The 27645-nt window shown below is 35.2% G+C and overlaps 2 protein-coding genes across 4 annotated transcripts in view; both read right to left on the bottom strand.

Annotated features, from left to right (window-relative positions):
• LOC118180616 (epoxide hydrolase 1-like) overlaps positions 1-6790 on the bottom strand; it is a 43321-nt gene extending 36531 nt beyond the window's left edge. The window contains exon 1 of the mRNA XM_035349687.2: positions 6634-6790. The gene's annotated coding sequence lies outside the window, so the exon portion shown is untranslated. The remainder of the gene's footprint in view (positions 1-6633) is intronic.
• Positions 6791-19737: 12947 nt separating this feature from the next.
• Positions 19738-27645, bottom strand: part of LOC118180813 (epoxide hydrolase 1-like) — a 52842-nt gene continuing 44934 nt past the window's right edge. For all 3 annotated transcript variants that reach the window (XM_085823066.1, XM_085823065.1, XM_085823067.1), the window contains exon 6: positions 19738-20229. In XM_085823066.1, the coding sequence (XP_085679192.1) occupies positions 20016-20229 (214 nt within the window). In that variant the 3' untranslated portion in view covers positions 19738-20015. The remainder of the gene's footprint in view (positions 20230-27645) is intronic.

A 27645-nucleotide genomic window follows, 5' to 3' on the forward strand; every position in this document is an offset into this window, starting at 1 on the left:
GAAGAAATGGCATAAAAATGTAGTATAAGTAAAAAAGATGCTTATTTGTGATTTGAATATCTAAATCAAAGTCGTAAATCAGTATAATAATAGCCATCCTATAAAGAAATAGCCCATTTCCCCGTATGTATTCTCGTTGTGTAAATGGTTGCCAGGTCTTGCTGGCAAAAAAAGAATCCGTGATTCGATGGGACATCCGAAAGCTCGAATCTTCGTACATTTCGGCATTCGATCCTTATGAGCTGTAACTTACAAAAGCGTTAAACGGTACTCTAAATTTTGAAAAAATGTATTCTTTTCAATCCAACAGATGTGTTCATTAAAGGAAACATGCATGCTGTAATTTCAGTGGAACTAGATCACCAATCACAGAAACCTTGAGTGCCACACTATTAAATTTCTACAGAGAATTTACAGCTCCATGTTTAGTATTTATCCACGTTAATTTTTGAAGTAATCCTTTCCCCTCAAAACTTGATTTACCTCAAAAAGTAATTTAAAAATGCAAAAAATTTCAAATGTTACTCAATTACTTTTTTTGTATTATACCGCGAAAATGAATCTCAACATTCAAGAGTTTCAATTATGTATTTTATTTACTAAATTTCGTTTATATCCTCTAAATATTAGATGGATGTATTTTTAAAAACTGTGTTCATATAATTTTTTTTCATTACTCGCAGATCTCAATTTTGTTCCAGTTAAAAACTTAGACAAAAAAAAAAAAAAAAAAAAAAGACGCACCAAGAAAGAGTTATCCGAATGGGACGAAAATCGGTAGATGTACATGTAGAGAAAAACAAATGATTACAGTTTGAGAAAAATTGGATGATTTATTGAAGTGATAGAGCTTCACAAAGGGAAAAAGTCAGTAACGCGTTTGTCCACCTCTGGTCCTTATGCAAGCAGTTATTCGGCTTGGCATCAATTGATAGAGGTTGCGGATGTCGTGCCAAATTCTGACCAACTGGCGCATTAGATCGTCAACATTCTGAGCTAATTGGAGGGCCCTGCCCATAATGCTCCAAACGTGCTCAATACGAGAGAGATCCGGCGACCTTGCTGGCCAAGGTAATGTTCGGCAAGCACTAAGGCAAGCAGTAGAAACATGTGCAGTGTGGGGGCGGGCATTACCTTGCTGAAATGTAAGCCCAAGGTGGCGTGACATGAAGGGCAACACAACGGGCTTTAGAACTTCGTCGACGTACCGCTGTGCAAGGTTGCGACGGATGACAACCAGAGGGGTCCTACTATGAAATGAAATGGCACCCCAGACCATCACTCCTGGTTGTCGGTCTGTCTGCCGGAAGACAGTCAAGTTGGTATCACACCGCTGTCTCCAGACTCGCCTTCGCTGGTCATCGGGGCTCAGATAAAAGCGGGGTTCATCACTGAAGACTATTCTACTCCAGTCAGTGACATTTCATTGCGAATGAGCCCGACACCACTGCAAACGTGCTTGACGTTGTGCAGAGGTCAATGGTAGTCGGCGCAAGGGGCGCTGTAGTCCTCAGCCCCCTTTCTGTGAGCCGTCTATGAATGGTCCTTGAGGTCACTGAAGTACTAGTTGTACGTAAAATCGATGATAATGATGCATCTGGGGCTGTAAGTGCCGCTCTGACGATTGCTCGGTCTTCACGTTCTGTCGTTTCTCTAGGCCTACCGCTTCGTTCTTGACCCTGTGTGCGGCCATGGTTCACCCATTCCTGCTAACATCGTCTAATAGTGGCATCGTTCCTGCTCAAATGTCAAGCTATTCGCCGATAAAACCAACCGGCTTGTTTGAGTCCACTACACGACCTCTCTCAATTTCTGACATCTGCGCATATCGTTCGCGCACCTGTATGCGAGGCATAGTTACTGTCTACCAGAGTACACGGAATGAAATTCGCGAAGAATTTATGACCTACAATCGTAATTTCTCCTATTAAATATCCTGCCAGTTAACAGATCAGATGCGCTGTAGCGACAACCGTTCATTCATTGGCAGCTAAAATGTAAAATTTGCATTTTCCGTTGAAACCTGTATGCATATCAATTTGTTTTCAATTTGCTTTATCTCTTCTCGGTGCGTCGTAATGTTTTTTTTTTTTTTTTTTTTTTTTTTTTTTGGTTTGTTTAAGAATGTATTAAGGAATTTCATCTTTCTTCTTATTATTATGTGAAAGATCCAAGAGTTCGAGAACCTTATAGGATTTAGGTTGAAAAACATTCTCAGTGTCGTTTTATAAGAGGGGGAGGAGGGTGAAAGAGAAATCGTCGCCATAGTTACTTCATAGCAGCCGAAGAAACAGCTTCGGAGATGGCAACCAAAATTTACTTTTGGCTCCTCCGATTAGCTTGGACCTCCGGATAATCCACAATACCAAGATGTTTCTTTAACATCTGGACAGTTATATCGTGTATCACATATAATGATTTTCGTTTCGTTTAAAAAAAAAATCTGAAAAACCTTCAGATTTTATTTACATTACCCCCCAAAAAAGGGCGCTTTTTTAACATTTTGTAGGTTACCTTTGTTTATTAAATATCATGTACTTCGCACTTAAAGCATAAAATTCAGTTCAACGGCAATATCGCAAGATAATTTTAAAATGAGCATATCTGCAGAATTTCCGATACACAGTCTCGCGCGCTAGAGACAAATATGCTCTTTTTTTTTTTTTTTTTTCTTTTTCTTTCCCGTACAGTGTTGCCATTGCTCGATATGAAATCGTTGAGTTTGTTAATCGAAAACTCGTTGCAGTGTTACAAAATATGAAATCGATAAAAAAACAAATTTCAAATTATGGCTTCCACATGCCCGTATTTGGTGAAGGATTAAGTTATTCAAAATTTGATGAATCTAGGCACCGTTGTTTTATCATAATGAAAGAACACATACATACACTTCAGAAACATTTATGCAGATTCTTCGTTACTTAATTTCTTTAAATATAACACAGGGAGATAATATTTTGTGGCAACAATTTGAAAAGTGAAATGGACATTTAAAGTTTTGGATGCAAAGTGCCAATAGGAAATTAATAGCCCTTTTGGGCTAACGTCCTTTAGGCTTAAAAAATCTTCTATTGTATTTATTTTTATCTCAGTTCGTATTTGGACAGTTATATCGTGTGTTATCTGCATGAGAGATATGAATAATGATTTTCGTCAAAAAAATTCCTTTTATTTCATTTACTTTTATCTGAGTTCTTGTACTTTTGGCCTGCTTTAAAAATGAAGGGTGGCTGTTCAAAAGGTACAATAAATTGCATGTAATCGTCTTCTTATCAATCTTGAATACACCTTCATTTTATAGTACTAGTTTTATAGTTTTATAGTACTGCTAGGCTTGCGACACAGCCTAATGCAATGCGATAATACTTGAAACAACTCTTTTTCAATAATTTATCGCCGCGTCTTCTTGTTCAGTAAGTCTTCTAATCTCTCGCTATTTACCAGAATGTTATTATAATACACTGAGTGTTATTTACATTTAACCTGGATGTTACTGTCTTTGTGAGTTCTTTGCAGTTTATAATTGCGATTTATTTTCGTAGCGGCTCTCTTTTTTCCTCTCTTATACAGTAAAAATTATATGTTTTTTTTTTTTTTTTTTTTTTTGGGGGGGGGGGAGGGGGACATTTTGTTGCCAAAAAGAAATGGAAACTTATTAGTGCATTTAAAGTCTATTATAGCAATGATGATATATCAAACTTTTAAATATAATTTAGTGAGCAAATGATATTTTAATGTCAATTCTATTAATCTGTATAGCCAGAAAGAAAGTATGAATTCTTAATCATTGAAATTTAAAAATTACTATGAATCACCTCATATTTTTTGTTTTTAAATTAGAATGCTCTAATGTTTTTGTCACAGAAACTACTAAATATATTTTTCATAAAAAGTAACTTACATTTAATTCAAAACTCTATTTTAATAATGTGTATTACATCGCCAAAACCGGGAAATTTAATTTAAATAAATATTTTTTTATAATATAAAATTTGCATTTAAAATTTAATACTGTTTATAAAGGAGTACCAATATATATGCCGGGGAAATATAAAGATCGATCTAAGCTTAAGACCCTAACCCTGAGGCTTCACGACTTTTCAAATTATATTTACAGCTTGATGTCGTCAACCTCGTTTAAATATGCATGTACCGCCCAGATGGTATAGTGGTTAGACGAGCCTACTGCGATAGCAAAGTTCTCAGGCTCGAATCCCGGAGAAGGCATATAAGGTTTGTAAATATACCGTGTCTGTGCGCCATGGGGGCACTCTAAATATGCGAAGATCTGGAAGTTCTCTCAAGAGGTTTGTGGTGGGGTAAGAGGGGTGAGGGACCCTAGGGCCCGTTCCCCAGGTGGGCTCTCCTTCAAAATTGGGTGCAAACTGAAGTCGTGCTGTCCCCTGTATGGGTTCAAGGCTCTTGCCAACGATAGGCGCAATCTTGCTGTCCTGTAAAAATGTAAATCAGTGGAATAAATATTATATCTTGAAGAAAAATTATGTAAACATACTTTCGTTTAAAGTAAAATGTCATCTTACATTCGGAACACCGTTTTAATCTTAATATTTTACGTCTGATAGAGATGACAATATTTTGAGAAATAAATCGTTTGCTTCCGAAATAGGAATCTGATTTCAATCTGTAATAAGATTTTCGTTTATTTTTCAAATCATGATGATACCGTGATTATCAGTAAACTGAGTGATACATTTTAAAGTGTTGCACCTTTTAAGTATGTTTTCATATTTTTGACGGCAATAAGATTTTATTAATATTCGCATGATAAAAATAAAGTAAAAGAAATCTGAAAGCTTTCAGAATTTATATTATGTCCAAAGGGGCATTTTTTCAATGTTTTGTGTGTTTGTTGGCATTTTTTCAATATTTATTAAATATCATGCTCTATGCACTTAAAACACACAAAATTCAATTCGACAGCAATATCACACAATATATAAAAATATCATATCTTTAGAATTTTCGACAGACAGTCTCGCGCGCTCGAGATAAAAATGCTTCTTTCTGTACAGCATTGCCACTTCTCGCTTTGAGTTTGTTAATCTAAAATTCGTTAAAATTTGATAAAACAGGAAATAAAACAAATATAAAATTCCGGCTTCCAGTTGCTCATATTCGGTTGAAGGACCACGGTATTCAAAATTTGATGCTTCTAGGTACCGTCGTTTTTTCACAATGCGAGAAACATACATACATTCATGCTTGAATCTTCATTACTTAATTTCTTTAAATGTAATACTGGGCGATAATATTTGGTGGCAACAATTTAAAGAGTGATCTCCATTTATAGTGAACTGACGTAAAATGCCGTTTCCAGACTAATTGTCGATCTGGGATAACGCTCCTTTGGACCAGAAAGGTGCAAAATTGCAATCTGAAAGCTCCAGATTACAATGTAACGCCACATTAAAAATTTTTAAAGGGTAAAAAAAATGTTATAAAAGTGAGAAAGCCATCATAAAGTGTTTTTACACCAATTGGAGCAATATAAGGCGATAAAAATATCTTTTATAACTACAGCAAAGTTGAAAATATTCACACAAATGATCAGCTGGGTACATGAAAATTTCTAAATTGAGTGCATTTTAATTTATACCAATTTGATGGAAGCATTATTAAAAAATGAAATAACTGTATAAATTAAAAAGTGCACTTTCGAGCTGTTAAAAAGTGTTTTTAATGCCATTTATAAACTATACGTTGACTTCAGACAGAATTTCTCTCTAATTCTCACCCAGAAGCTCTTTTCTCTAACATGTTATCTTTAACTAATTTGCATACTATTATCTGCATAAAAGAAAGCCCGCCACCGGCCGAGCGTTAAAGTCGCTGAATATTGTTAATTCGATCCAGGGCTTGAATACCGGCTGACGGGCAGCTGCATAGGCGTTTTCATGTTTTTCCAGATGTGCAACCTATATTCGACGAGACAGTTTCCCTTATAAAGTCCTCCACGAAGGCATCCTTCCTCTTCGGCAAGCACTCGAGGGGTATCCTCGAGTGCTTTGCCATAATTAAATAAACCAAAGACAAAATATTATAGTGATAAAAAATAAAATTTTCTGGTAAAGTGCAAACTATCAAACACTTCTGTTTCACAGAAGTTTTATTTGAAAGTCATATGTCAAAAATGAGTATTATGCTTATTCAAAAAGTGAATTTTAATAATTGTGCAATATTTACATGTTGGATGCAATATTTACATATGTGTTTTCTTAATGTAACTATTTTTATTTTTTCTTCACAATATTTATTACTGCGATGAAAACAACTATGATCTCCACATCTTACTTTTGTTTAACGTAGTGACAGATAAACAATGCAAAACTATTTAATTCATTTTGCGTTCGACTAATTTGATGAGGTATATCTTGAGTTAAATAATATCTGAATGCAGTTTATTTAGAGGAAACCAAAAATATGCAATAGTTTTTGCTATGAATGACTACATAATATTTTCAGGTCTTGCTAAATATGTTTTTAACGCTAAAGGAATCATCGTAACATCCAAATAAGACCAAGTTCTTTATCTTTTCATAGGTATTTTGTTCTTTTATTAATTATCAGATATTAAAATGCTACTCAACAACTTCAAATATAATTGATATTTACCTTTCAAGTAGTCTTGTCATTTTTCAGGCTTAGCAGACTTACAAATATTACTCTAAAAAGGATGGAATACAATTACGGTATTATCAACGCACCAACGCCTTGAAACTTGCTTTAATATTAATCTCCGCTGCGATTATCACGTGCAAACTTAGCAGGGTTGCCAAAACTAAAAGTCTTTTTTTTTTTTTTTGGCGATAAATTGTTGAGCGATTGCGATTGCCCGCTATCTCTGATTGAAGTATATTTTGTTAAAATATTTTAAAACGAATGAATTTATATACTAATATAAGGTATTTTCTAAGATATAAGGAAAAAATATTGTATAAAATTTTTCACACTAGAGTTTCGTTCACGTCTCGTTACGTTAAGTTCATATTTTAAAATTTCTGAAAAGTGGAAGTGAGTATCAGAATGTAGAATTAATGTGAACGCTTCTTAGTAACTTCAATATTTATTATTCGAAGTCTTTTCTTCTTTCGGCAACTTTGGCTTATCGAGTACCGATTATATTTGTTTTCGAATATTTTTCTAATATTGCTGATAACATGTAGTAAAATTAAGCACAATTCAGGTCAACAGTAATATTTAATTTAATTTAAATGTCAATAAATTCCAGTTCACAGAAATTCGTAAATTTCTTATTTAGAAGAAATCGAAAGTTTCTTCTAGATAAGAAATGTAAAGGGCGTATTCTCATTCTGTTTCTTTTAGAAAGAGAAACATCAGAAGTATGCACGAGGTAATTCTAAAAGATTTTCTACCAGAACTTTCTGATAAACTCTACACTGTGAGGGCACAAATTTGCATCATCTTTTAAATTCAAAAAATTAAATTGCAGTTTTCGTTATGTGTTTTCTTAATGTAACTATTTTTATTTTTTCTTCACAATATTTATTACTGCGATGAAAACAGCTATGATCTCCACATCTTACTTTTGTTTAACGTAGTGACAGATAAACAATGCAAAACTATTTAATTCATTTTGCGTTCGACTAATTTGATGAGGTATATCTTGAGTTAAATAATATCTGAATGCAGTTTATTTAGAGGAAACCAAAAATATGCAATAGTTTTTGCTATGAATGACTACATAATATTTTCAGGTCTTGCTAAATATGTTTTTAACGCTAAAGGAATCATCGTAACATCCAAATAAGACCAAGTTCTTTATCTTTTCATAGGTATTTTGTTCTTTTATTAATTATCAGATATTAAAATGCTACTCAACAACTTCAAATATAATTGATATTTACCTTTCAAGTAGTCTTGTCATTTTTCAGGCTTAGCAGACTTACAAATATTACTCTAAAAAGGATGGAATACAATTACGGTATTATCAACGCACCAACGCCTTGAAACTTGCTTTAATATTAATCTCCGCTGCGATTATCACGTGCAAACTTAGCAGGGTTGCCAAAACTAAAAGTCTTTTTTTTTTTTTTTGGCGATAAATTGTTGAGCGATTGCGATTGCCCGCTATCTCTGATTGAAGTATATTTTGTTAAAATATTTTAAAACGAATGAATTTATATACTAATATAAGGTATTTTCTAAGATATAAGGAAAAATTATTGTATAAAATTTTTCACACTAGAGTTTCGTTCACGTCTCGTTACGTTAAGTTCATATTTTAAAATTTCTGAAAAGTGGAAGTGAGTATCAGAATGTAGAATTAATGTGAACGCTTCTTAGTAACTTCAATATTTATTATTCGAAGTCTTTTCTTCTTTCGGCAACTTTGGCTTATCGAGTACCGATTATATTTGTTTTCGAATATTTTTCTAATGTTGCTGATAACATGTAGTAAAATTAAGCACAATTCAGGTCAACAGTAATATTTAATTTAACTGCGTGGTTGAAGGATGGGGAGTATTTCCAATAATCCATCGCCAGACTGTTTAGCATTAGAAATTGGAATAGCTTATCACTTAATTTTCGACTTCGAAGTTCTCAACATCAACAATAATAATAATAATAATAAAATTACTATTTTTAAACTATGAAACTATATTTCATGCATGAACTTGGAAAAGCGCATTATAACAATTAATAATAGTGTAGCTTAAAAACAGGAACAATTCGAATAATTTTTATGAGAAAATTGAAATAAAAAATGTAAACTATTTCTGAAATTAAAAACATATAATATAAATGAGTTTTATAAATCCTCTACTGTAATATTGGCAGCGTCAGGGCATATTCAGATGTCCTCACAGGGATAAAATTCACTTAACACAAACAAAGATTTTTTTTCCGAAAGTTTTCTGATGCTACCTTTCAAATTAATGTTTTCACTTCCAGGGAAATCATTTAATATGAAATAAAAGTAATTAATCAGTGCAATACATAAAAATGAACTTGACCCATAAATCCGACATAAGCTATAAATTACAGTAAAGTCAACAAAAATTTCACAACCTTAACTTTTGCGTATAATGTATTTAGAATCTTTACTCTAGAGAACATATATGTGCCATTTTAAAAATTTTATATAAATTAAATACAATCTGATCTACTGGTTTACAGAGTAATCAATTCAGTGTTGTCCTCTTCGTATCAGTGCAGCCAGGTTTAAATAAAACAAAGTTCACAAAGTAGGGTTATTGTATATGGTTACAGTTTTGTGCACTTATCATATGGATAATCGGATATGGGTATAATAATAAAAATACATCATATGGATAAACTTTCATGTTACTACAGTGCAGATTCTAATATTACCTTGGAAATTCAAAACACGTAAAGAACAAACCTTTTAATTTCTAATCTCATTAAAGACAGATAGTTTATCCTTATAACATACTTGAAATTTTTAAAATATCAGTAAAATGGTCTACCAACAGTCGGCAGTAAAAGTCGTTGAGCACTGATAATTTCTTATTTATGAGATTCCAGGCGAACGGACTGGCTGCATGAGTGTTTTCGTGGTTTTTCCTATGTGTAACGTGCATATGAGTTAGTTTTCCTTATAAAGCCCCATGAAAGTACCCCTTAGGTAGATAGTCCTAGTGTACTTTTTGCCATAACTAAACAAACCAAACAAACCTCAAAACATCACAGCTAATAAAAGTCTAAAGAAATGAATACGGAGGTGCTATTGGGAATTTTGGGGATTTTAAAATTAAAACTTTCCCCAAAAATGTATTATACCTACATTTATACATAATATAAAAAATGAAGGGAATCGAAACTAACAAATTATACCACAGTTACACTAAAAGTTACGGTCGATGAAAGTTGCTGTCACGAGTCATCGAAATATTTGACTTTCAACAAATGTTGCGCTACAAATTGTTTTCTAACCCTTTATTGTTTGCAAAATAAGTTGTTATTATGGGCAACATAATATTTTTTTTTTTTTTTTTTTTTTTTTTTTTTTTTTTTACAATTTTAATTTATACGTATGCAAGATAAATTTTGTCTTTAATTTGTAATAACCCCTAAAGTTTCTTTCTTAAGTCTCCTTTTTCTTTTTTAACAAGTTTTTAACTCCCCTTTCTACCTAAAAATAGTAAACTATTTATAGTAAATCCTTCTGAAGTGTCTCATTTCAGAATTAATGATTATCACGTGATTCTTATGTAACGGAATAACGGGTATACTTAACCAATAGCGAAAATGAAAATAAAATCTTTTATTCTGTAATGTTTAACCCGAAAATTAACAGCAATAAGACGATGCTATGTTTCTCTATTAAGATACTCTGCTGGCCATTAAAATTGCTGCACCAGGAAGAAAAATAGCAGAAGCTTATTTATTGTACAAATATACTATAATGGGAGGAAGACATAATTAAACTTAAAGGGTGTTGGAGATACACTGGGTCCAGAATTCTTTTCACAGAGCTGCCGCCTCTGGAAGAAACAGACGCTGTAATCCGGCTGGGCGGACAGTCGAACTGAGCTTGGATAACAGACACGGATATTTCATTCCACGTGGCTTCAAGTTTATGACAGAATTCATCAATCATAGCGGCTGGTGAGTGGTGGGGTGCCAGTCTCTCGGCAACCCATGACCAGATGTTTTCAGTGGGTGAGAAATCTGAAGAAGTATTGACCAGGACAATAGTCGAACACCCTCTCTATCGAGGAAGACCAGCACAGCACGGGAAGCCCAAGCCTATCGATACTGTAGACCAGCAGTCGTCAACCCTTAGAACTTCACGGACCACTACATATATAATTTTATATTTGGCGGACCTCTAATAAGAATTTTTAAGAAAGGAAACCTTAAATCAGATCTTAAAAAAACATATTAATACTGAAAAACAATATTCAACTTTCCAATACACGTAATTCGAATTTTCATTTGTTGATATAATTTTTGAAACATTTGGTGTTCAGCAGCATGTCTTTATGGAAATTCAGGCTACGCCCCTGATTGTGAGTAACAATTAAAACACTATTAACATCTCACCTCACTGATACACATATTTCGCTCACATTGAAAAATTATATGAAAAGTACAAAAATCTTGCCTTTTTGTACAAAAAGCTTCACATTTCTATATCACTGAAAAGGAACTTCACAAAAAGCAAGAACAAACCGGCAGACGCAGAGCAAGATCAATAAACTGAAAATATTGTGCCGCCAATTTTTAATTACTGTAAACACAATAATCATCGCTTACTCAGCAATGGCATCATAGATCAACAATTAGACAAAACAAAAACGGAAATTTCCAGTGATACAATTGTAAACAAGAATGCAGATGGTTCTCATAAAAATCCATCAAGTTGAATATTGACACGGAGAAAAACTGTATTATTAACGACTACAATAGCATATGCTTGTAATTCAAAAGGAAAGAGAATTCTAGATCTCGCTACTATAGATAACAGCAGCATATCCAGCCAACTCTCACTTTCAAATGTCGCTAGATATACCTGTAAAAGTAGCTAAAAAGTCGCTAAATTCAGAAAAAATTTCGCTAAAGGTAGTACTAAAATTTTTAAAAAAGTATGATACATATTTCGCAGTAGGTTTTTGTTACTCTTCATTTTTTAAACTGAATCTTGATTAAAAATATAAATAATGCCCCACTTTTCCTGCGGACCATCTAAACGTTTGCAAGGACCACTGGTTGTCCGTGGACCACCGGTTGGCGACCACTGCTGTAGACAGCATCGCTAACCGCTATACGGATCATGCCACATAATATAAAGATAATTTATTATTCTAAACTGTTCCAATGGGGTATAAAGGTAAAACATTGTGACAACTCAGAAGAAGATTTTTTCTTTTGCACAACAGCTTCCTACCATCTAAGGTTCATATTTCCCAGATCATATTTCCCAGAATGCTGTGGATTTTAGCACCTTGTCGCTATCCATCGCATTTATCAGACTTGGCCGCAAGAGACACTTTTTTCTTTCTTTGTTTCTTTCAAACGCTGAGGCAGCATTTGCAAATTTAACATTATTATAACGATGAAATTGATTTGAAAGATGACGATCAGGAATAGTTTGAAGATTGAGATAAATTTTGCCTTTGGAATACAACATTTAATGATAGTAGTAATAAATGCATTGAAGTCAAGAGAAACTGTAGAAAACTGAGAAAGTACTTTTAGATAATCGGCTTTGCAAGTTGATACCCTTAAAACTGAATGGACACCTTTCTCCCTGTATATATACGTAAAATAAAAAAATGTATAACTCTGAATTATACTTTAAATTAACAACAGCCCCTTAATTCCTCTTTTTAATTTGGGCAATTCCTCTTTTCCGTTCTAAAATAGTGATATACATTTTCGAAACTTCGTCATACCTGTAAACTAATTCTGCATTACGTCATCTTAACCTTCTGCTTTGCGTATAATTCTTAAACAATCAGATTAAAGAAAAATGTAACTATAAATACCGCTACAATCCAATTACGCTCCTTCTTTACCCCTTTTTTCATACTCTAGCTACCATGTGCAACTCTGGTTTCTGTATCATTCATTGTTTGAAGATGGCTAAGTTTTAAAAGTATGGGATGCGCACTACACCCATAATTAATAAATTATTGCGTCTCCAAAAATGTTTTATCCAATAATAAATTTATGTTGAATTCGGCTACGTCTGTCTGCAAGTCCATCTTTTCCATCTACACAGCTCTGTCAGTCTACGTGCGTAGTTTAAGAATTAACAAGTCAACTGCATCATCGAATCATCTCATATATCTGTTTGTAGAATTAGAAACTTAGAGGGTAATAATTTATAAAATACAAGCATGTACTCGAAATCCAGGATGCAGTTCTTAGCCATTTCTTTCAACGTGATAGGTAGAGTTCATTTATTTTTCTTACGCCCAAAATGTATAGTTTAACTAATGAACTATGCAAATAAAAATAATATGAAATATTGACGTGCATGATTTTTCATTTGCTTTGATAAAATTTCATTCACATATTTGTCCTGTAATTCGTATTAGAAACACTATAAACACCTCTCGATAGATTTAGTTCGGTATCATAGTCAACTAAGATTGCTCTTTTCCCAAAAGGGTTGGGTTCCATCTTGCTTAAAATATAGAGCGAACGGCATCATTTCCCTCGCCAGTTTGTACCAGTCAAAAGCTGACGTCACGTGATGAACCTTTGCGTTTAAATCTTTAGAATGTAGCAATGACATGTAATTTTCTTAGCAACCAGATGTAGTCAGAAAAGTGTTTGCATGTTCAGTGAAGGATTTTCATGTAATTAAATTGTGTTTTGATGCGTGTCACACTACCTCTTCATTTTAGGAGCTACCGAAGTAACGTCGTTATTTATCGTGCTACGTTTTCAGAGCTAGCCTTCATTGCGAGACGTGCATCTCTGCAGACTTTGATGGATTGGTTAGAGAAGATGAAGACCCTTCGGTTCATTCCTGATGATGGCCTGATTCAAAGTTTGGATCGATCGAGCCATGTTATCACTTCGATCACCGAAGATTTGAACCATGTTACACTCATGATTAGTCATGTGCCGAAATCTGTACTAAAACTGGGAATAAGCAATAAGAGCATGGCACATTTAAAACATAGAATTACTAAAGGAAGGTCCATTTGGATTTTATAATAACCATGAGCGAAAATCTCTGTACTTGCTACCGAATTTAGCAAAATATAACAACAATAACAGGTCAAAGTAATTTTGTGGGTTTTTATTATCAGACATTTTTTATATTTTAAGCTAATCTTAAGGGAATGGAATTCTTCAAGGCGCCTGATACAAAACATTTATTGCATTTTAATCTAAACCTAAGAAAAATGATTTCTTAGAACATGCTTCTCAGATATTTATCATTTTTAACACGTTTGCTACTTTTACATAAATGATTTATTAAAAAAAGTAGCATTCTTTAAACCTTCGTTATAACACATATTGCTTACATTTATGTAGATCTAGAAATTACAAGAAAATGATTTTTTACCTTGTGTGATAACATATTATGTATATTTAGTTGTATCTTTACATTTACATTATTTTTTCTTGATTAGAAAATGGAAAATAGTACAGTAAGCTAATATTATCCCTGAACATAGTCTGTTTCAACACAGTTTTCATCTAGTTTTATTTATTATACAAATTAGCAGACTATTGAAAACTAAGCTTTGTGTAGTTGATCGGGTATTACGTCTGGAAATTTATGTTCTTTAATATAAAAATACTCTTTGTTGTGCCTTTTCTTTTCTATCTTCTATTTTATTTAAATAGGTATTCATTTTTAATTACAAAAAGGCATTAATTTTGAATCAAAAGGAAAATCGATTACCTTTTGTGTCAAAATATGAACGGTAAACTTCAGAGCAAACTCTGGCTTGCAGTTGACCTTGACCGTCACGCTTGCTTGCTTATTTTGCCAACGATTTAATGATAACGTTGCATAATGGTAAATACAAAGTTAGAACAGCTTCCTACTACTGTTTTTCTTCCTTTTGCTTAGCAATTTTTTTCCCACTTAGTAAATTTTGATTTTTGATCTTGATATTTTCCTCCCTCATAATGTACAAATCACTAAGTTCGAACACAAGTGTTTCTAATATTTTTTTTCATTTCTTACTTGATAATTAGCGACAAAATATATTTTTCATATCTGTGTGCTCTTCTTTTCCATTGCAGAGAGCAAATAAACGCATTTCGCTTTTAAAAAAAATTAGATTCTCAAACTTTATTGTAGGCCTCGATGTCTACGGAGTCACTCAACACTGGCAAATTTGAAAGAGTCGGTATTCTTGAATCAAGCGAACAAGAGCTTTTTTGCCCTAGTGGTAGAGAATTCTGCTCCCATATCACAGCCTCAAGCTCTGTTTTTCTCTTGTACGGCACTTCTGATTCGACCCATACATGTCGCCACTAGCAAGTCTCCTAAAACCCTGAAATCGTCACACAACTTGTGAGCAATAAATCACCAGTGGCTTTCCAGCTGCGACAAGGCATTAACGTTCAGGATATCTTAAATAAAACACAATCCGTTCTTTAGAGTTGCATATAAAAAGTTGCCTTCATGAAGGTGCTCTCTCATAAAGGTATCCGCATCTATACGAAAGCTTCTAACATGAAAAAAGCGAATTTCATAAAAGTGCAGGCGGTTTTATGCCTGGTAATCGAGTTACAAGTTCACCATTTTATCAATCATAATAGAAAAGTAAAATCTACTTGCAAGAGGCCGACTAAAGTAAAAAAAATCCTCCAAATAGTGAAATCCATTTTGTATTTAACGAAATTTTTCAAAAATTATGTCGCATTTTTCCGTGAACTTTGTCTGCTTTTCTACATTTATAAAATGTTTTAATTACGTGATTCCCGAACTATTTAGGTTTGTAGTGTCCTTGGTGAACCAGGTTTTTTCCACAACCCGCAAAAATCAGAAAATATTTAACTGTTAATCTACTTAACGGTTGACTTAAGATTGTTAAGAATGCTTAATAGAAATGGCAAGTTTTGTTAAATTAAATAACACAGGGAACAATTCCAGTTTAGTTCTATCACTTTCTGTTCTATTGTAAACAATTTCTGTTGAGTTCGAGTTTTGAACTGTTTTAAGTTGTTATGCTGATTTCAAAACTGTATTTAGTTTTCTTCTACAACGTCAACTTTTTTTCTACAGATTATGTGAATATCATCACTCGTCTTGACAATGAGCGTGGATCACAGGAAGTACTACAGCCTTCCTACTGGCTGGCATAAACCCTCCGATTGACGCCGTAGGAGCCCAGCGACAGGTGCATACTTGTCTAGACTATTTCAGTTACGCGTGAGATATTGCAATGAGACTTTGTGTGCCTCTCGGAAGTGGAGTTCGACTTATTGTTTGTGAACAAGGTTAGCAATATTTAGTTTTTGTTTATATATGAATTGAATATGTCTTATGGCTGCCTCTGCAAGTTTACGTCGTAAGTTACGTTAAAAAGCTCCGGTACGTTTTGTTACATATGCGGCAGTTTTACCATTCTCAAATGACAAACATCAGTACATTTTTCAGGCAAAATTGTAATTGCATAAGTGCTAAAGAAAGTGAGATTAAGAAACTGCAAGTTCTGCAAAATAAATTCCTAAGGACTACCTTGGATGCCGTGTATTCTATTAAAAATGAAAATCTCCATTATGACTTCAGTGTAGACATCATTAAAGATCATCTCTGAAAGTTAAACGAAAATTTTTACAAGATAGCTGCTCGAAATAGAACGGCAAACTTCGCAGAAATACTTAACTACGAAATTATTTTGGAAGATATGTTTATCTGCCTATATTTTACCTATCAGCTGAGACAGGAGGATTAGTCTTGACTTAGACCACTAAATGCAAATAGCTATTTTTTGCATCATTGGACGACTAAGAAGAAATCATGTAAATATTGTACATAACAGTTCATCTATAATAGAATTTCTACCCACATCCTTTTCTGACGAACATAATATGAAATCGCACTAGCACCCAACTGACCTTTTGCCACTCACAATTCAGCAACAGAAAACTGAAAACTGAATTTTGACGCTATTTAATTAGATACTAGAGATGTCTCTAAACAAAGATATAATTAGCATCCTCAGGTAGTTTAAAATTTACCCATCATTTCGATGGGTAATAAATCTATTTTCAATCAAATACATAATTTTTCCAACTGAAAAATAAAATTTTGCGAAACAGAACTTTTCACGTGACACCGTCGCCTACGCTGATTGGCTACTGTCATCTGACTTTGTTTTCCAGCTAAAGCAGAAGTTTCTTCATCGAATTTGCTCAAGTCAAATTTTTGAGCTTACAGTAGAAGTGCCTATCCAGTCTCTTTTCTAAAATTAAGCTTTCTCCTCTTGGGATCTGTTTTTCAATCTTAGATCCTGTTCTATGTCATTGCGCATTTCTTACAAATTATTTACCTGTCATGGGACTGTCATAGATGTGCTTCTGACAGTGCTTCAGATTGCAACTATTAAGATGAAGGTATGGCAACAGGGAATATCGGTGTAAAGAAGGCAGAAGCGGGTCGTTTGACGGAATCTTAATGAAAATGTAATCGCTTAAAACGAAAGCCAATTAAAATAGCCTCAAACATTTTAAAATCAAATGACAGCTTAAATCAAGCAAATGAAGTTATTTAAACTCAGATATAGCATTTTAGCAGTGGCATGTTTTCCAGACTAGAGAAGTTAACTACGAAGCACAGAGCAAAGCACTGCCGGTAATTGATGCCATATTTCAGTTGTATTCAGATGTCTTAACTAATATTTTTAACTTCTAGGAAAAGGGAGGGAATGTTAATATGGGAACATTTTAGCCTCAAAAGAGGGTAGATAGTCATCCCTTCCTATTATCTGGAGCAAACACTCCGGCACATCCCGGTTGCTATGACAAAGCGAGTGAGAATCATTGAAAGTTGAAATTTGCTTGACGACTTGCACACAACTTTCAACATCCGTGGTGGGCTTCTGTTGGCCTGATTATATAACTGAAACCTGCTATATTTATTTAAACACTTCTCGCCAAAGCACAATTCCAATGCGCCGGATAGATCTGCGAAATATAACCCCTGGATATCGGACAGAGTTTAAGCAAAGAATATGTATTGTTATGAAGGAAAACTTCGCAGCAGCAGGAGTGGCTCCCTTCGAACGAAAAGGAAAACAGCTGTGCATGCGTGAAACATCTGTTGCCAAAACTCGAAGCTGATGTCGAAGTTCGAACAGGTCCTGACGGTCACGTTTATCAAGAGTTTAAAGCTGTGTGACTCCATTTTTTCCCACCATATTGATGGATATAAAATTAGATATCAAACTGCGATATGGATAATGCAGGTTTAACAGCCAGTGAAAGTGAAACTTCACCCAATTTTCTTATTCATCTTAACCCGTGTTCCTTAGTTTCCTGTTCAAGTGGCGGAGACACAAAATCTCGGCCAGGTCGAGTACATTACAGATGAGGGAATTCTCGCCAACAGGTTCCCTCGCCAAATCGCTTGGCGAATTTTCCCTCTTCTTTCTAGCGACGTAAAAGACAAACTGGTTTACATTACGTCTATGGAGCCTTTCTTTCTTTACATAGACGTTCTTTAGTTTAAGGGATACCTGCTGTGTCTGCTCTCGCAGAAGCTGCGAGGTGGCAAGCTTTTGCTTCTGTATCCCATCGAGTTACGTTTACTACTTTAGAGAACTGGGTCTTCTATACTTTCCAGGAGGTTTTTTCCATCATATTTGAATAGCTTTCGAGAGGGTAGGGACGGCATATGTACGAATTTAACGGTGTCAGAATTGTGACAAGCTGTCATTATGGATTTCTTTAAACTGACATTTTCCTTGGCTACAGCAGCAGGAACTCTGTCATCAGTTTGTTGCTCGACAATAGAAACTCTTTCTTCGATTTGTTGTTGACGAGCAGAAACACTTTCTTATATTTGTTGTTCGACCGCAGAAACTTCTTCTTCAATTTCTCCAACCTTATCTTCAACCGTGAGTATTTTTCTCACCATAACCTCTATTTTGTTTTCTATTAAGGCAGTTTCTCTTTCTATTTCCTCTTAAACCTGCTTCAATCTTTTCTTGGCTCGTTTTGATCTCTTTTTTAACGGATTCTTGGCTCCTTTTCATCTCATCTTTGAATTCAGCAAAGGCTCAGCTGTCTTAATTGTTTAGCTATGTATCTTATCACCGGCATTCAGTCCCACTTCTGAAAATAAAAATTGTTGCGTGCGTACGGGTTCGTAATGGATTGAATGCACACAGAAGCGCTGATAGCTTGATAAAATTTATTTTACCCAAAGAAACACTTCACAATTCTGGAACTTTGCACAAAAATACTTCTCTCAGTATTACAGCATACAATCAGTAGCGCAGTGTAAAGCGTATCTAAAACGGCGAAGCTCCTACGAAGATATTTCGATTCTCCAAACTCAAGCTGAACTAAACAACTCAGAAACAGATGCTCCCTCTGGCCCTAAACAGTTTTCCCTTTGGCCGTCAAAAAATCTCTAGTACCTTCCACTTTTTTAATTACTGGAAGGCATACGAAGGCCAGATACGGTTACAGGGGCATACAGGAGTCAATTACAGTTATCCAATTAAAATACCAATTATAGTTAAACAGGGACGAAAATGTCGAAACGTTTGGTGACCCATCAGCTGGTGACCATTTTTTGTTTCCAGGTTTGATAAAATACAGGAGCCCAATATTTTGCATATCATATTGCCTCTTTAAAGAAGCTACTAAGACGATTTATCTGAATTGTACATGGCACAGAAAGAAGGGAACCCCACAAACCTAACAAGCTCATGGTCTTTAGCAGCCAAATAAGGAAACCAATAATTGTACATCAATGTATATTTTTAGCGCAACTGGGTAACAAGATGCCATCCGATTCTTCACACTTTCCACACACAACTCTTGAGTCAAATTAACTACTTTGCTGAGCTGAGTTATGATTTTTACATCAGTTAAGATACAGTAGATGAAGCTACTGACAGAAAATCTATTAATCACATCAACTACGATACTAAAAATTATTCTCAGTCAACTAGAATTTGTTTCTAATTAGAATAAAATGATTAAACATTATTTTAAAATGACATCAAAATTGTACTAAAAATTATTTGAATGATAAACAGAATCAGTTGTAAAATAACTAGTAATAATCAGATTCAAAGCTAAATTTTTTTTATTTAAAATATACATTAGATAAAATGGCAACAGTCATCACAACTAAAAAACCAAACATTTCAATGAAAGCTAAAAATCATTATGAAAACTATAGAAAATCAAAGAATTGTCAGAAATAAATCACTTTTGTTTTTTGTTTAACGCTCAAAACCACATGCCAATATAACGAAAATATGTATAATTCCATTCGTATTTCTTTTACCCAATAATTTGCAGTAACTGAGTTTTTTTCTTTGCATTTAGAGGAAAATTTCCTTTAAATGTAGCTAGAACTTTGATTTTTGTTTCTTGACAAGAGATACGAATTTCCACAGATCATCCGCTAGTAGTTTTGGTTCCTCCATCGCTGCAAAGTGACCGCCTTTGGGCATGATAGTATACGATATTATGTTCTTCATTTGTTGGGACATCATAGTCTTCGGCTGCATAAGAGGTTCATGGGGGAAAAAAGCAACTGCGGAAAGTACAGTCACAGGTACTCTGAAATTAAGAAACAACAATTACTGTAAAAGTTTTGTTGTAAGTCTGTAAGGATCTTAAGTTTTACTAACGTTTATTTTATTTTAAATCTTTACTATCACTTCTTATTTTCTACTTCCGGCCAGAATTATAAGCATTAAAGTATTTATGCAAAGTTTGTCTGGCGAACGCCAAGTACTTAAGTTGTGGCTTTTTGCCAAGCGAGAGAGAGGAAGCAGTTAGTCGAAGCAGGCCGCTTACCTTAGAAGATTTACTCAGTTGCTGTTTGCCTTCCAGGCCATAGGTTTTAATCCTCTTGATAATTTTTAAACGTATTGTAGTGTTCACAGTTCTCTGTACTACATACGGCTTCCTGTTAATATAAGGCCAATCTTCCACGTTTATTATTTTAAAGTTAACTTAGAGTTTAGTTCTATTTTTATATTTTTACGTTAGAACCTAAGTAGAGGGTCTGTGTACTCCGAAGTACGGAAGTTATTGTAAATAGAGAAAAATAAAGGGTTTTGTATACCCTTCTTGTGTATCCTGTTTACTTCCCACAGTTTTGAACATAGCTTTAGTAAGCTCTCTGTTCCGAGTCAGGTCCTTGCATGTTCCCGAAGAAGGTAAGACGGAACATTGATCCTGATAGTGGCGCCCAACGAAGAAGAATAACCATGGCCGAGTTTCAAGAAGAACCTGTGCTGCCTGCAGAAACGGCTCAGAATCCAGAAATGCCAGCTGCCGCTCTGGAAGGATTTGGTTACATCGTCCAGACCATGCGCGCTTCGATGAAACCAGAAGCAAGATTTAATGGAAATTCACCGGTAACCAGTTTTTTGGAAAAATTGGATGACCATGCTCTACCCCGTGCACGAATTTCAAAAAGTTACCTTAGCTACCAGCGCTTTGAGGGGCCAAGCGCTTAACTGGTTCAAATGTATAGGCAGAAGTCTCTTGGGTCAAGCAGGAAGTCCCACCTATACTTACGAGAATTTCAAGACTGCCCTACTAAAAGCCTTCCCTGTGGTAAGGGATCGTGCGAAATTAGAAACGGAACTTTTCAGTATATATCAGCAAAAAATCGAAAATCTCTCAAGCTTTATTTTAAGAAAAATTCACGTCTTCAGACTCTTGTATGGAAACCGTCCGGATCCTGAAATAATTCAAGTGATTCTGCCGAGGTTACTGCCCCAAGTGCAAGACTTTATTGAATTAAGAAATCCGACTACACTGGAAAAGTTATTTGAGCTAGCAATCAAGTTTGAAAGTAGAAGAACGGCTGACGTTGAAAGAAGACGCCAATATCAACAGCGAAACCAATTTGGTGCGCCAAGACTACAGCAAACTTAAGCACACGGCTACGGAAGCAAAGCAAATCAGTGGGCAAGGAAACCCGAGCATTCAAAAACAGCCGGCGAACGTCGACAGTTCAATAACAATCCAGGAAAAAAGTCTCAAGGCCAGTGGAAAAAGAAGGAAAGCACGGAAACGAAAAAGGATTTAAACTAAAACGGATTTCTGCTGACGGGAGGGTGCGGAAATCCGAAGGCCACGAAACCCCTCTTCCTTCAAGTTAAATACAGTAATGGTGAAAAATGTGACTCTTCCGAAGATTGAAGTGTTGGTGAATAATATCCCAGCCACCGCACTCCTGGATACAGGCGCGCAGTGTTCCTGTGTGGCAGAAGATTTTTTTAGGAAGTATTTTCGGAAATACCGCATATATAATTCGGATAATACGACAGTGTTAGCGGCGCAAGGAGAAAGATGTAAGTGCATAGGTAAATTACCTCTATACGTCCGTATCAAGGACGAACAAGTAAAGGTTATGTTTTTTATAGTAAAGAATCTGAAAGCACATGTTATCTTAGGAATAGATTTTCTTTCAGAGGCACAAGCAACGCTGGATTTTAATGAAGCGTCCCTTAAGCTGACGATGAAACCAGTTTGTGCAGAAAAGGCTGAACCGCCGATGTTAAATCTTGACCACCTGCCTAATGACGAGCAAGGAAGAATCCGACAAGTGGTAAGTGAATTTGCTTCGTTATTTAGTGATATTCCAGGATTTACTCAGGTTACTAACCATAGTATTGACACCGGAGATTCAATGCCAGTTCGCCAAAAAGCATACCGGTATGATAAGAATAAGGAAAAATTATAGAATGGCATATCACCGATATGCTACGTAAAAAGATCACAACGCCTATCTCAAGTAGTTATGCTAGCCCGGTTGTTTTATGTAAGAAAAATAATGACTATCCTTTGACACATCCAAAAAGGTGGAGATTCGCGATTGATTACCGTAAATTAAACTCCATAACTAAATATCCGGTATATCCGTTACCTATAATTGAAGAAATTCTAAGGAACATAACATCCACCAAATATATGACGACTTTAGACTTAACGACTGGTTATTTTCAAATAGGGGTTAGGCCTGAGGACGTGCCTAAGACTGCTTTTATAACCAAGTCTGGCACTTATGCATTTTTGCGTATGCCGTTTGGCCTTTCAGGGGCCCCGGCAACATTTCAGCGATGTATGGACATTGTGTTAAGACCTGTTCTTGGAAAGTCCACATTTATCTATTTAGACGATATCATTATTACTAGTGATAATCTCAACCAACATGTACAGGGTTTAAGACAGGTGTTTTCTTTATTAAATGAGACCGGTCTAAAAGTTAATGTCGAAAAGTGCAAATTTGCAGCCACTGAATTAAAATATTTAGGTTACAAGATATCTCAGAAAGGAATAGAGACAGACGAATCAAAAATAATCGCTGTACAAAAGTATCCGACTCCAAACACGGCAAAGAAGCTCTCTTCTTTTCTAGGACTTTGTTCATATTATAGGTCCTTTATAAAAGATTTTGCAGCTATCGCTGAACCATTGTTAAAATTAAAAAGGAAAAAGGCAAGATTCTCGTGGACGGCTGAAGCCAATAGTGCTTTCGAAAAATTAAAACAAGCATTAACGCAAGCCCCTGTGTTGAAATTTCCTGAAAAGGATGAGAATTTAGAAATTTCAGCGGATGCTTCGGATTATGCGGTAGGAGCGGTACTTTCGCAAAATCAGCAGCCCGTGGCATTTTTTAGCCGAACTTTAAATCAAACACAAAGAAACTATTCCGCGACCGAGAGAGAGGCACTTGCAGTTCTGTTAGCAGTGCGAAAGTTCCGAGTCTATTTTGGAAAGGCGCCAATAACAGTGTACTCTGATCATGCGGCGGTAACTAGATTGTACTCAGGGAAAAACTTATCCCCAAGGTTAATAAGATGGGCACTCAAGCTACAAGAATAGAATCTGGTAATCAAGCATACCCCCGGAAAGAAAAATATCGTAGCAGATGCCCTATCAAGAATTAAAATAGATGAACAAGGTAATACTGTAAAGGTGGCAATGCTGACAGCATGTACAATAAATTCCCGAGAAACTGTAATAACCGAACTGGGTAAGGATCCTGAGTTTGGAAGCATTTATGAGTATTTAAAGGATCCTGAAAATTTTAGCCACCAAGATATTGTGGCGATAAGAAATAGGGCGGCCCATTACGAACTAATAGATGGTCTATTATTTTATACAAAAACTACGAATTCCAACAACGAATTTCGACCTGTTACCCCAGCTAGTCTTAGATTAAATATCCTGCAGGAGCTCCATGACAGCCCTTTAGCTTCTCATGCTGGTATTCGAAAAACTATCCAACGCGTACGCGAGGCAGTCTACTTTCCTGAACTGCAAAAGTTAACAAGGGCGTATGTCCAGTCCTGCCCAACATGTCAAGTAGTTAATTATATTAATTTCTGCCCGGCCGGGTTTCTAAATAGTATTAAATCCGAATTTCCAAATGAAATAATTGGCATCGATTTATTGGGCCCTTTCCCAAAAAGTCAGTTAAATAAAAGTCGCTATCTCCTTGTTATGGTTGATCATTTTAGTAAATGGACCGAAATTGTTCCCTTAAAACGAGCCTCCGCGAAATTAGCTACTGATTCTATTTTAAATAAATATATTTTAAAATACGGGGCGCCCCTAAAAGTTATATCGGATAATGGTCCTCAATTTGTAAGTAATGTATTTGAAGACATGTGCCAAAAACTGTGCATACGTCATTTAAAAATGGTCCCGTATCGGCCGCAATCAAATATAGCGGAACGGATCAATAGAAATATAGTGAAAATTATCCGTAGTTATGTTAAAAATTTTCATAAAAGCTGGGATAACTATGTCAATGAATTTGCTTTCGCCCTTAGGACTGCAAAACATGATACAACGGGCAAAACTCCTGCTGAGTTATTTTTAGGCAGAAAGATTATAACGCCGTTAGATAAATTATTTTATGTGCAACAAAGAGCCCCAGAATTTAAAATGGGTGATATAGAAAAACTAATTAAGGAAGCAAAGAAGAATACTGAAGTAGCACAGAGAAAACAAAAACTATATTACGACTTGAAACGACGGGGAGTAACTTATAAAGTAGGGGATGAAGTTTTAAAAATTAAGCATTCACTTTCTTCAGCAGCAGAAGATAAAACTGCCAAATTTTTTCCACGATTTGAAGGACCATATGTTATTGAGAAAATAACTCACGCTGTAGTAGTGTTAAAAGCTAGAAATGGTGAAACCTGCTCCGCAAACATTGATCAAATCAAACCCTACTATGATCGTAATAAAATGAAAATTTTTAAAGATCTTTTGCAGGATCCGGCACGGCAGACACCGCAGGCACAAGCTCCAGAGGTGGAAAAACGACAAGTACAAGGGCAAGCCATTAAGAGGCAGGAGCAAGTGAAAAGAAAGTTTCTTCGCGGAAAAATTGAAGGTAGCAAGAAAAAGAAGCCGTTCCACCGTCCAGAAAAGAGAGTTCACGAACACCACCAGAATGAAGAAGGGAGAAGGACGACGTATGCAAAGAGAACCAGGAGAAATGACGGCAACTATAACCCGGCTCTAAAACGGAAGATCTACTCATCCGACAGGACTCTCCGCAGCAAATGTCGCCGAACTGCGGAAGGGCCACCAGCGACGGAGGAAAAGTTACAAGGAAAATTTGAACGGCCAGAAACGAGGTCCAAGCAGGAACACGAAAGAAGTTTCCCGGTTCCGCCAAGACCAGCTGCCATCAAACGACCAAGACCACAGGCAGAAGCGAAAAAGAAGGTATTCAAGGGTGACAGAACTGGAGAAAAAAGAAAGCATCTAGAGGAAGGAACTGAAGGGCGAGCCTGTACAAGAAGGAGGATAAATCAAACAACTATCTGCACTACCTTTAAGGACTGGGTCCAGAAAAGAATGTCCGAATATCACAAAGATAAGTAAAATTTTACGTTACTTTGCAAACTTAAGTTAATCTTTCATTCTTACTGCAAGTGGCAGATTTCAAGAAGTTTTACCTCATGCGAGGTCTACCTTTATCGCCAAAAGGGCGAGAAATGAGTTGTTACCGATTTTGGTATTATGTTTTTTCAATTACTCGCGCGTAAAACTAAAGTTGATGTATAATAGCGTTGTGTAAAGACTTAAATATTGTAAAAAGTTATTGTATAAATTTTATTTAAAATTTTCTGGCAAGAAAGAAGTTTTAGTCTGAAAGACTTTTTGAAATGTATTATTTCAATGTAGAAAGAATTGGCACTTGCTTTGAAAAGAATAGAAGTTAACAATGTACTACTAATGTATGTTTTCAAATGTGTAAAATTAACGGCATGTTAATATGTCCTTATATACAATGTGAACTGTTATTTTAAATGTTAAGAAATACCGTGATATAGTAAAAGTGAAAGTAATGTTAAAATTTTTTTTATTCGTGTGACTGTAAAAAGACTAAATCATGGTGAATATGTGTTAAAGGTTGAATGATGTAGTTAGGCTCTCTGACGCTACACTTCAGAGTTAGCCACTTTCAGTATAGTACCTCAGGGTTTAGAGTTGAAATTAGTGTGTGTTACGAGGTCTTCGTATGTTGAATTTTAACACGTTAGTGTTTTGATTGTAGGAGGAAGTGTTGAACACGTAGACAGAAACACATTCGTGTTTGGTGTTCTTTTACAGCACATGTCAGAGAGCACGGGGAGAGATAATTAAAATAGTCATGAATGAAATAAGAATGTTAAGAGAAAAATAATTATACATGTTACTTGCCATTTCATTGTGTAACATTTCATTAAACTAGTTTTCCTTCCAGATCTCTGGAAGGAACCAGATTTGAATAAAAGCTCCTGTTTAGATGCAGTACAGATGAAAAAATTGTGTATCCTGGGAGCTGCTATTGTAAAAACAAATTTCTTTCTTTTAAATTTCTAGTTTCTAGCGAAAAATGTTTGTAAAAGATTGGCCTCGCGTTAGATTCTAGAGCTAAAAGTTTTCAACAAGGTCGTTTTAGACCTCAGTTTCAAACTAATTAACTCTGGCGGGAAGTATGTAAGGATCTTAAGTTTTACTAACGTTTATTTTATTTTAAATCTTTACTATCACTTCTTATTTTCTACTTTCGGCCAGAATTATAAGCATTAAAGTATTTATGCAAAGTTTGTCTGGCGAACGCCAAGTACTTAAGTTGTGGCTTTTTGCCAAGCGAGAGAGAGGAAGCAGTTAGTCGAAGCAGGCCGCTTACCTTAGAAGATTTACTCAGTTGCTGTTTGCCTTCCAGGCCATAGGTTTTAATCCTCTTGATAATTTTTAAACGTATTGTAGTGTTCACAGTTCTCTGTACTACATACGGCTTCCTGTTAATATAAGGCCAATCTTCCACGTTTATTATTTTAAAGTTAACTTAGAGTTTAGTTCTATTTTTATATTTTTACGTTAGACCCTAAGTAGCGGGTCTGTGTACTCCGAAGTACGGAAGTTATTGTAAATAGAGAAAAATAAAGGGTTTTGTATACCCTTCTTGTGTATCCTGTTTACTTCCCACAGTTTTGAACATAGCTTTAGTAAGCTCTCTGTTCCGAGTCAGGTCCTTGCATGTTCCCGAAGAAGGTAAGACGGAACATTGATCCCGATAAGTCAACTAATTAATTTTTTATGGAATCGTTCTGTTCTTTCCGATTTCAAACACTTATTTCAATAGGTTACGTTCTAAACTAATAACTGATATAAGAACAGAAACGTTGCCGGTAGGTATGAAGATAACTACCTAAGGGAAGGGGTAAGGGAACTGCCGGGTCCTCTGTGGAAGACTTTCCAAAGGAACATCGAAGGAGAGAGGAAAATTAATTCCTTAACAGCTTCAGACAAGTACGTCAAAGGTCTTGAGTTTATCAAGCTTTCAGTATCGCAGAAAACTGTATTCAACCCTTCATAATTAAGGGAAGCTTGATCTTATACTCTGCGGAGATTCTGTATGACGATGCCGATTAATTTTTCCCCCCAAGGAGCTGATGGAGGAACAAATTTCCATGTTATTTTCTTTATTATAGATATAGGATTATT

Source organism: Stegodyphus dumicola, chromosome 8, assembly GCF_044657685.1.
Source record: "Stegodyphus dumicola isolate Sdum_Otavi_A_Nest chromosome 8, ASM4465768v1".
Taxonomy (NCBI): Eukaryota; Metazoa; Arthropoda; class Arachnida; order Araneae; family Eresidae; genus Stegodyphus; species Stegodyphus dumicola.